The sequence below is a fragment of the Aspergillus nomiae genome (genome assembly GCF_001204775.2).
Source record: "Aspergillus nomiae NRRL 13137 chromosome Unknown contig00245, whole genome shotgun sequence".
Classification (NCBI taxonomy): domain Eukaryota; kingdom Fungi; phylum Ascomycota; class Eurotiomycetes; order Eurotiales; family Aspergillaceae; genus Aspergillus; species Aspergillus nomiae.
In genome coordinates this window covers 34821-46014 of record NW_015378300.1, presented here as the reverse complement: position 1 = coordinate 46014, position 11194 = coordinate 34821, and the positions used below count along the sequence as shown (strand labels likewise).

Genomic DNA, 11194 nt, shown 5'->3' with positions numbered 1-11194 from the left:
TCTGAGGTTACTCCACAATAAGATCAGAAAGCAATGATAATGATGATGACAGCAAATATGGGTCGTGTTGATAATGAATCGAATATCGGCGCTTCTGCGATACATTAGGGTAATTGGATCTCAGCCTGACCAGCACTTGATTGGCTCAACGAGCTCAAGGAAGCCTTGGAAGATCCGAAAAGAGTTCTAGCTGGGAGTCTAACATGCAGCCCATGTGGTCTCCACTTTCTAGCAGTAGTATCGCATGAACCTTCCTATTCGGTGTCTGCAGGAACGGGTGCTCTAAGGTGAGGGACAGGAGTGGCGTTCCAAACCTAGATATAGTGATTTGGGATAGATTCCCTTGGATGCCGCCAATATGCGCTGCACAGGTATATAGATATAATCACTTATCTCGAGAATGCTAAGTATAATCTATAGCAGGAGATGCAAGTGTGGTGAGTCCGACTCCCACGAGGATGTTATATCCATATGGATGTAGCTTGTTGTGGAGAGCTCGGCGTCTAGGGCACCGAGAAAGTGGCGGCTTTCTCAGACAACAGATCCAATTGACTTTTGCGATGTTCACGGTTAATCTATAGCTAATTTAAAGCTCCGCATTCGTTCTTACCGGATGTCAGACAAGGCTTGGCCACATGGTTACATGCTTGTCTCATGGTAGGATTAGCCAGTTCTTTCCACTGGTATCCGAAGTCGGCCAAAAGTCCGTTCAAGAACTATCCGTTCGATACTTGGAGATTGCTTCTTGTACTTTCCCTGAAGGGTAGGAGGAGACGATCTTTGAACAAACCAACATCCCCAGGAAACTGTAATTGTGATAAACCTCTGTTGGAACATGGAAACATTGGAGTCGGTGAACAAGATAGCTACCGCATACGCTATATCCAAGTCATGAACCGTTAATACTAATCTTAGACGGCCAGGCCCCCATAGGCATGAAGACATCGGTGACAAGTGGACCGACAAGCCATATTTTTGGTTGTCTGGAGCTTCCCCGCATTTCCAGTGCCCCTTCCCAGACGGATTCGGCTATCATCAAGGTTTAGCCTAAAAGACGCTACTGATGTAAGATGAGCCTGAGCCGATCATGCTGGAGAGAAGGCGACAATACCATGCGCTGGCTGGCCACGAGGACAAGAAACTCTCAGTATCTGACGTTCCCACCTGCGTCTTCACGCCACCGAGTTGAGATGCACTGGTATTCGCATTCGCCTTGTGTTATCGCACGGGTTGGAGATAGTCGATGGATCGACAATCAGGCTTATCATGTGCCGCATAGACTTTCCTAATCGGGACGTGGCGAAGTGTTTAGCTGATTGACTTTGCAGAGCTGATACCGAATCGTGTGTACGCATGTACGCATGGTGGCTCTTGTCGTGGCGCGCGAGTACAGCTGAATGTATGCATCCACGGAGCGTGTCTGCGGAGAGAATAAAGAGCGCATTCTATAATATAGGGGTTATATAGAATATTGGCATAGAACAAATGGCGTAGAATATTCCCTCGCATCACCATTGTTGCCGTGCGCAGAACCGAAGATGTAACCGTGATACTGGGGGAAGAACCATGGCTCCAATGCTGAAGGCCAGCCAAAACAGCGCCATCCCCACTTAGGATGTCCTGCCGAGAAGTTGACACAAAAAAACCCCGCAAACTTTTTACGGTGGAAAAAATAAGAAGAAAAGGCAAAAAAAAAAAAAGGAGTGCCCAACGTCACGATTTCTACCCGCAACTTATCATTCTTGCCTATCAATGACTGATGAAGATCGCTACCATGACCAACTCCACTGATTAAACTAAACTCCTCGATTAATCCATCTGCACCCATCCAACGCCCCCCTAAGTGAGGGGGTCCGAGGGCAGAGCTTCCTTGCTTCCCCTCTCGGGGTATAGCTGACCGGTTTGATATATGAACCCCCCAGCGTCAGCTTCTTGGAAACTTTCCTCCAGAAAAAGTACGGGCAGAAAATGGACAGTAGGGTACACCACTTGCCCATCGAATTGACTTGTCCACCCCTTGGCTGAACTCTCATCATCTCGTCATACGTGATCAAATCTCCGTATGGACCTGGAATCCAACTCCGACCCCCTTAAACCGCACTTGGTTGATCAAGATGTGCAAGATGCTCATGATCTCGCGGCAATGGGCCATGACCAGGCCCTCACGCGTAAATTCGATATGTGGAGCATGTTAGCCTTGGCATTTTGCGTCCTTGGTATGGACCCTCTACAGAAGGGATGAAAGACTGTTATTGACAAACGATCTAGGAACGTATTCAACTTTTGCTCAGGATCTCAGCAGCGGTTTGACCAACGGTGGCGCTGTGGCTATTCTGTGGGGTCTGGTGCTGGTCACAGCATGTAACCTCTGTGTCGCTGTATCGCTTGGCGAGCTCGCCAGCAGTATGCCGACAGCGCTGGGCCAGGCGTACTGGGTCTTCCGACTATGGGAAACCCCCTTGGGTCGCTTTGCTTCGTACATGTGCGCGTGGATCAACACTTTCGGCTGGTGGACGTTGACCGCATCACAAATCGCCTTCATGACCGAGTTTCTTCTTGGCATGAAGGTCATGTTCGAGCCCTCGTGGGGGGGAGCCGGCACCGGGTGGCTGGAATTTCTCGTCTACATCGGCTGTGTGCTGCTCTTGACCGTGATCAATGTGGTGGGGTGCCGGAGGGAGAAAATCCTCCCCTGGATTAACAATTTTGTCGGCGTGTGGTTCACCGGATTGTTCGTCATCCTGTCCCTGGCTTTGCTGATCTCGGTCGGAGTGAAGAAAGATCTATCTTTCCAACCAGCATCCTTCGTGTTCGGCAAATGGATCAACCAGACTGGCTGGAGCGACGGTGTAGTGTGGTTTACAGGGCTCGTCCAGGCCGCCTACGGTCTGACAGCGTTCGACGCGGTCATTCACATGGTGGAAGAAATTCCGGCCCCCCGAAAGAACGCCCCTAGAGTTATTTGGCTGGCTGTGCTACTTGGCGCTGTCACCGGTTTTATCTTCATGGTCGTCTGTCTCTTCTGTATCCAGGATGTGGACAGGGTGGTCGACTCACCCAGCGGACTACCTTTCATTGAATTGATGCTCGAGACCATTGGACTAAAAGGCGGCGCAACATTGATCGCACTATTCATCTTTAACGGCCTGGGACAAGGAATCAGTGTCCTAACGACCGCGTCTCGACTGACGTGGGGATTCGCACGCGACGGCGGTTTGCCCTGGAGCGGATACCTCAGCCACGTGGACCCCGTGTGGAAAGTGCCCGCGCGCTCCCTCTGGTTCCAGGGCGTTCTGATCGCTTTAGTTGGAATTCTCTATCTGTTCGCAAATACGGTGCTGGAGGCCATCCTCAGTGTGAGTACCATCGCACTCACCATCTCCTATGGCATGCCCATCGCCGCTCTGCTCGTTGTCGGACGGGACAAACTGCCACCGGGCGAATTCAACCTCGGGCGATGGGGCAAGCCTCTGAACTGGATCAGTGTGATCTACTGTGCTATTACCACAGTATTCTTCTTCTTCCCTGGTTCCCCGAACCCAGCGGCGGGTGATATGAACTACGCCATTGCCGTCTTCGGAGTGATGGTGGTGGTGTCTGTCAGCTTTTGGTTCATTCAGGGAAGTCGCACGTATCTCAAGACGGAGGATGCCATTGCGCAGATGATTGTGGCGCAACGCTTGGAGAATGAGGGGACAGTTGAGCCGGATTCGAAGAAGAAATAGACCAATTGGTTAAGTGTCGGGAATACATTGTCATTATCCTCTACGCCGTTGTATCAGGTATTCTATATAATTAGCGTGAAGACCAGATATTACTCTTTCCTATCTTTCTTTAATAAATCCTCAGGATCTAGGTTCACCAGCTAGTCTCGTATCCCTCGGTTTAGTAAACGTGACGACCCTGTGGACCCGTGCCAGCCTTTCCATTTCCGGTATAGCTCCCTTACACGTCCAATGTAAACCTGCCCACGATTCTCAACTTCTATATGAAAGCCAAAGCCTCTCTCACCATCTTGGCGTGTCTGGATGACGCTGCTTTTCTCGTGCCACCTTTACTCATTTAGTTGCTTGTGTCATTCTCATTACCCGTCATGAAACAGTGGTTACTGCCTCGCTTTCTCATGCCAGAATATACATGGCCGAACAATGTCGGGCCTTCGTCGAGAAACCAGATGCCAGCCACTTCTGAACCCGACACGCCCGTTTCTTCGCCGGTTTTGGGGGTTTCTACATTATTACATGCGACGATTTTCTCGATCATATTGCAGCTGGGTTGGGATTCCCTACGATAATCAGATTGCCCAGCTTCCATTTGGCCTGATCCTGAAATGGTCCGATGGTACACGGATAGAAGAAGTCTTGGCTATGCAAATCGCCAGGAGAGTGGGTCTTCCAGTTCCAAGAGTCCTCTGCTACGGAGAGCATCTTGACACACCACACGCACCAGTCTCGATTCGGATGACTCGCGTGCTTGGCGAAGAGTTGGGTCAAGTATACGACACGCTTAGTAACGAAGACAAAGAGTCTATCTCACGGGAGCTTAAAGGCTATCTAGAAGTGATACGAGGATGGCAGAGTCCGTGGGGTGGAAACAGAATTTGCTCTTCATTGGGCACTGCAGTCAGAAGTGTCCGCATTTCTAATCATTATGCCGGCCCGTTCGAATGCGAACAAGAATTCAACGAGTATCTCATACAACCATCTTGGTCAGGTGGCTTCTCATCTGAGATGGCATTCAACGATGCACTCGCGTGCGCGAAGCTTATGCATAAGCTGTCTCATCGCATTGTTTTACTCATGGTGATCTTAAACCCCATAATATCTTGATTAACAAGGCGCGGATTGCAGGCTTCCTTGACTGGGAATGCACAGGCTGGTACCATGAGTATTGGGACTTCACGACTGCATTGAGGTTCACAAGAGAGGATTTCTGGTGGTATACCTTGGTCATAGAACTAGGGGGAGGCAAGTACTTAGCAGAACTGACCTCTGAACGCGCATTGAACTCTCTAACCAGCGCTTCTTATTACTGGTGACGCAGCACTAGGCTTCTGGTTTTCATCTTTGCGAGTAGAAACGCAAACTTAGGCAATTTGGAGACTTCAGGACTCTCAGTAAGTATTCCCTTTGCTCTCAGTGGTGCCTCGAGCCTTTCTATGGCTTGTCCTCACTTTTATTGCATTGCGACATCTATACGGAAGAGTCAGGAACTTCACCAGTCAATGAACCATGACGCCAGGCTTCACTGGTCGTTCCAATGGTTCGCGCTAATGTGAATATGTGCCTGGCACTACCCAGTAAGCTCCGCAGTGGCTGTGCAGCTGTAGTAAAGAGAGTTGCGATCAGCTCCGAGGCACCTACGTCCAAATTTAGCTGGGAGCATGAGAATTTTGCTCAGGTATCTCTCTGTTAGATGGCTGGGCAGGATGCTAGTGCAGGACAGAGTGACAGGGACATCTGTAGGCTAAATGATGGATTGGATGAGAAGGATTAACATCACTAATGCCAGTGCTATGACTGGTGTTATACACGGGCGTAAGAATTAAAGTAGCACTTTTAGACCAGGGATATTGGTTCGCGAGGGAGGCCTACCTTGCCGTTAAGTGTACAATGAAAACCTCGTCTTGTCTTCCATGCAAGATTCTCTAGGTATCATTTTTTCTTTTATCATTTAACCTTGCTCTTCGCCTTTCAATACTCAATAACTGAGGGCGTGCAGAGGGTATTGAACTGCAGACGACACCGAGTCGTTACAAAATTCATGTTGGTGATAGCCATAAGAAGATAGCGTTTGTAAAGGGAATCATCGGTATTGATCGGTGCCTGCGCCTTTTCTTCGAAGTCAAGTACCATATTAACAAAGCAAAATAACACCCCCATAGTTATAGCCAAATACCGTCCATTTCCCGTTTCAGCGACCTATAGAAAAGCCCATCTCATTGAGGTTGTATGTCATCTCTCCACCTACGGACCATTAGTTGAAAGTCTACCCATCCAAGCGTGCTGTCCTCTTATACTGATCGGCGTGAACAACCTCGGTTCTGCTGGTGGTACGGGTCAGTCACCATCTTCGGTTTGACTTGTCAAATCGTTACTCGCCTCTGTAATAGGCACATGAGGTATGCTTGCGCTACTTATTACGTAGAAGGGCCGCGATAGGCAAGAAGGAACTTAAGAGAACCGGCCAAGCGTCTAGTGCTGGCCTTGTCAACATATTGCCAGCAACGAGACACGCTCAACGTTAATGTAGGACCCATTGTAAATAATCAACACATTCCAAGCACCAGACAAAGCCTCTCCTAAAATTTTCGATAAGAGACCTGAGTCAGGTAGTCAGTTCTACAAAAATCATGAGCATAGAGTAACCGACAAATCCTGGAGTCAACCAGGGGATCCACCACAGCCCTACCCATCAATGGCAGGATACCATGGTATCTACCCAGCATAATGCTTAGCTATTCAGCTTTATGCAGTCTCCATGTCTCGTAAACATTGTTCTGGAAAATGTCACATCCAGTAAACTCTACTCCGTCCCAAGCCAATGACTCAATCCCGCATATCAGATCGGCAAGCCCCGACAACCCCAACACACAAACAGACCCTGAATACGAGACCCTAAATTAACGAACTGACGTTTTACCTATTCCGTATTAGGATCTTCCCAAGTAGCCCGCCAACACTGAAGATCAATGGGCCCGTGCCAAGTTCGAATACGAGACGGGAAGCGAGGCACGTTGAGGCTGAAGGGCTTAAATACTACTACATTGCTGGACAGTGGAGACGTTTCCGATTCTTTCTTTCCATCGTTTCTTAGTCTTGGGTCTATGTACCGTGGTTCCAGGTTTCATACAGCAGGATAAACTTGGTAAAGAATGTATATCGCCAATACACTCTCGCTACTCCTGGCTTCTGCCGCGTTCGCTGCTGCGCGGGGAGAACAAGAACAAGCGCAGGCGCTCCGGGCCCCGATCCTGGCGAGTAGGGAGTTCACGCCTATCGAGGAGGCCGGTCTGGAGAGGAGAGGTACATGTCCTGATGGTGGACAGTGTTTTCTTGGACAGTGTTGTGGGACTGGATGTTCGCCGAATTGTTGCGCCCATGATAACGGCGGAAGTATGTTACTTACCTTTCTTCTTAGTTTTGATGAACCTATACTAATAAGACTAAGTCGGCTGTAACCTTGCCGAACGCTGTCAGTTCGACGGCAACGTCTTCGTCGGATGCTGCAATGGCTTCATGGGGTAATTACTTACTTACCTATCCCCCCTATATACCATGTGTTAACCCAAGACGAACCAATACAGACGCTGCACCGGCGAAGCAACACGAGTAACCGTCCACACCCCAGCGGACAGCACAATGTTCAACACCGGCGCCCCCGCAACCTCAGACGCAACTACAACCACTGGAGGCGCGGGCCCCACGACAGCCGAATCCCCCGGTCTTCCTACATCCGAATCCGATTCAAGCTCCAGCTCCAGCGCAGACTCGACCTCTCGGTCTGCGACTTCGCCCACGACATCGGCCCAGGCAACTCGGTCTACGGCCGGTTCTAGTTCCAGATCCGCTTCGAGCTCTTCCAGTGCAAATGATAGTGCCGGTACGACTGCTTCGTCTACGAGCGCTGCGCAGGGCGGAGAGACGGGTACAGTTAATGCTGCGCCTGCTATTACGGGTTATATGGGCTTGGAGCTGGGGGCTGTTGCTGTGGGGGCTTTGTTGGCTTTGTAGGGGATGGTTCGGTAAATGTGGGAGTGGATTGAGTTGGGTGGATTTAGTCTTGGTGGGAATTAGGTATAGTTTAAGCTGGGGGGATGTATATACTAATGGTGGTTTTTGGTGGGTGATACCTCTGGCTATTTATGACGTCGGGTGGTTTGCAATTTGTTTATGTTGTTTTCGTCTGTTACGTACAGGTGGGGGGTATTCTCTCGGCGATGAGGCCGAGCATTGGCCGCCGCTTTTGGCTTGGAATATTATTCAAACCAGCACTTACTGTGGGGGTCATATCGCTAATGTGTTGTCAGCTTTGGAGGACTGAGGTCTATTGGATGATGTTACTGTACCCCATACTTGACCCTCACGTAAGCAGACCAGAATTACAACCTTAATTGGATTGTAGTGTAAGTATTTATGAACAGTTGTATTGAACACATCTAAGACACATTGTACATAGTGGTATCTGTTATATCTATATAAAACAAAACTTTAGTTGCCCAAGGCAAGCTTCTTGAGCTCGGCAAAGTCGGGAGTGCCGAGACCAGTGACGGGATCCCAGCCCTGCGTAGCGTTCCAGCTAGCAAAAGGCACAACAGGACCGCCGTCAGGGGCGCCGCCGAAGCGAGAGCGGCCGGTGCAGCCAGTGCTAGCACCGAGGGTGATGTCTTGCAGGCCATGGCGGCCGGTCTTGTACAGCCAGGGGTTCAGGAAGCCGAGAGTGGGCTTGCCGGCGCGGAGACGGGCATCGTTCAGGAGAGCGATGACAGCGCTGAAGGCCGGGGCGGAGGCAGAGGTGCCGTCGAACTCGCCCAAGGTGCCCTTGTCGTAGACGGCGAAGTTCATGCCCTGGGCCGCGACGTCGGGGAAGGCACGGCCGGAGGGGTTGTACAGACCCTTGAAGGCGTCGCCAATTGTGTCGAGATAGCTGCTCACGGCCTCATCCTGCCATTCGGGACGGCCCCAGTAGTCGGAGAAACCGCCCGAGGAGAAGTAGGTGGCGCGCTCAGGGGTGGTCTTGAAGGTGGCGCCAACTGAGGTGACCCACGGGCAAGCGGCGGGGAACTGGGGAGGGAAGTGAGTGCGGTTGGTGCCGTCGTTGGTCAAGCAGCCCTCGCCAACACCGGAGTCACCAGAGGAAAAGAGGACGGAGACACCGCGGCTGCCGAGCTGGGCGATCAGGTTGCAAACGGTGCGAGCGTATTTCTCGGGGATTTCCTGGGTATCATTTAGTATGTGCTTCAAGAATCAACGGTGAGGAAGTTGTCTACCTGTTCGTTCTCTCCATAGGAGGTCGAGATGACCTGGGGAAGGTGCTCCTGGTCGAGCTTCAGCACGTTCTGGAAGAACTCCAGGTACGGCTCGTTGCTGTTGGCGTTGGGATCCGGCTGGGTCAGGTCAGGGACGAGGGGGCCACGGCCTCCGGTGCTGTACTCAGTGACGGGCAGTGGGGCGCTGACACCGAGAATGTATTGCAGGTCCAGGTTGGCCTCACCGGAATCGGACGAGGAGTTCTGATCATTGAGACCACCGTTGAAGGTAGTCACGGAGAAGTTCTGGCCCTTAGCCCAGGGAGCAAGGTAGTTCTCAAAGTTCTCCAGGTCAGCGTACCGCGCGTACTCCTCCAGATAACTGGCGAAGGCGATCTTGCTGCCCGAGTTGGGATCCGCCTGGTAATCACCAATGTTGTAAAGTTCCTTCAGACAGGTGGGGGTAATGACGGAATCACAGTGCGAGATGTTCTTTGCAACGACAGCGGCGGCAAGGGCGGTCACGTCCAACTGGGAGGGCTTGCTGTGTGTAATGGTCTTCTTGGGGCTAATCTTTCCGAAACGTGTGGTAGGTTGGATGGTGTTGACGTGAGGGGCGACCGAGTCGGGGATGTCATACTGCAGGGTTCTGAGACGGCGGACGTGCTTCACATCGCTGACGTACCACTTGAACTGAGCATTCAAGAGCTTGTTCGCGGTTTCGACAGTAGTGCAGAAGTTGATCCAGTCGGCATCCTGTTTAACGTCGGTCACGCCGCCGTTCTCAAGCCACTGTCGAACGGCATCAACGGTGTCATCCCTTGGGAGAAGCATGCGCTTCATCTCATCGTGGGTGGTGAAGTGCTGGCCGTAGCTGGGGTGGTCGGGATCCGACATCTCCAGGACGGCCTTTTCGAAGCCAGCAGCATCCTTCTGCGCGAGGGCGATCTTCAGACAAACCGAGGTGTTGTCTTCAGGCGTGCTAGAGTAGTGCCATCCTAGTAGACAATTAGTATTTGCGACCGAGAACTTCTAGAGCTCATGCTTATCGATCATGAGGCGGACTAAGGGGCGCATACCCTTGGGAACGGCAGACAGCTTCTCGAAAGTCTCCCCTGCGGCAGAGGAGCTGAGCAGTGAAAGCACTGCGAGCGAAAGCGCTCCACGGCTGAAGAACATCGTGGACTGGGATAAATCGCGGACAATGGTTGTAGAGGGGAAAGACCAAGGAGGCGAATGCGGAGCGTATTTATTTCCAGATTAGACGACCAGCCTTCGCGTAATTGTTATCGATAGCGCAGTGTCATCGCTTTGCAGCTGACTCTGCATGCCATTGAGCAATCAATGAATGCACCGGACGTCCGTCGGGACCCTCCTCGCCGGGCCAGCATGATTGGATTGACTCCAGGGGATTCGGCCAAGCCCGCAGCGCATAGTTACATGGTGCAATGGGGGAATCGCGCGCCCTGGCTTATCAGAATGCAAGGTGAGATGCGATCGTCAGGGGATGTGGAGATCGCTATTCTAATTCGGGATGCGACACCGAATGGGCCAAGCCGATAATCCGGCTGCCATTTTGGGCGTGCATGATACGTCGCTGACAACTTGCATCTTGCTGTTCGGTTCGATATAGATACCGGGTTTCACTCATGTCGATTTGAGGTGAGATGTTGAACTGTTGTCTCTTCTGTTCCTACGATCTGTTTGTCTTTTTTGCGATGTTTGTTTGTCCAGTTTGCATGCCAAGGCACCCAAGAACAAACAATACCAACACAACACAACAACAACAAAAGCATTGTTTCGGACTGCTGACTGTACTCATCCACATTGAGGCGGTGACTCGTATTTGCTGACTATAAATACACATCATATCAATAACCAAGTACCTTTCCTCGTCGTGTACTTCGTGTTCAACCCTTCCCCCCCCCCTCTCTTCCCACAATTGTACCATTTTCTGGCTCAATGTAACCTGAACTGCGATCCTCCGCAATATTCAGACTCGGCAGAGACTAATCGCGTCCCCGCTATGCTTCTTCGGTACAAGCACCGCCCAGCCGACGCTTCTTTCTTGCCGAGAGAAACCTGCCCTATCAGTTTATATTAAGTGAAATCCGCAATATCGCGATTGCTACATCTCTATCATGAAGGCGTGATCCCATTAGGTAATTAATATACCAGTTCATGAACCAGGTGGGGAGTGTGAAGCACACCGCCGGACTTGCCAGG

The 11194-nt window shown here is 51.1% G+C and overlaps 3 protein-coding genes across 3 annotated transcripts; 2 read left to right on the top strand and 1 right to left on the bottom strand.

The window, feature by feature from the left end:
- Positions 1–1962: 1962 nt before the first annotated feature.
- On the top strand, positions 1963–3725 carry ANOM_008012 (putative amino acid permease family protein; the record flags this gene model as incomplete). The annotated part of the gene is made up of 2 exons (XM_015553268.1): positions 1963–2216; positions 2269–3725. Exons 1-2 carry the CDS (start codon positions 2063–2065, stop codon positions 3723–3725), a joined length of 1611 nt encoding a protein of 536 aa, XP_015404724.1. The 5' UTR covers positions 1963–2062.
- A 3149-nt stretch (positions 3726–6874) lies between these two features.
- On the top strand, positions 6875–7733 carry ANOM_008011 (uncharacterized protein; the record flags this gene model as incomplete). The annotated part of the gene is made up of 3 exons (XM_015553267.1): positions 6875–7115; positions 7171–7243; positions 7307–7733. The coding sequence occupies 3 exons, from the start codon at positions 6875–6877 to the stop codon at positions 7731–7733; spliced, it is 741 nt and encodes a 246-aa protein (XP_015404739.1).
- A 477-nt stretch (positions 7734–8210) lies between these two features.
- ANOM_008010 (S53 family peptidase) lies at positions 8211–10147 on the bottom strand (the record flags this gene model as incomplete). Its single annotated transcript, XM_015553266.1, has 3 exons — positions 8211–8936; positions 8990–9966; positions 10048–10147. The coding sequence occupies 3 exons, from the start codon at positions 10145–10147 to the stop codon at positions 8211–8213; spliced, it is 1803 nt and encodes a 600-aa protein (XP_015404738.1).
- Between the last annotated feature and the right edge of the window lie 1047 nt (positions 10148–11194).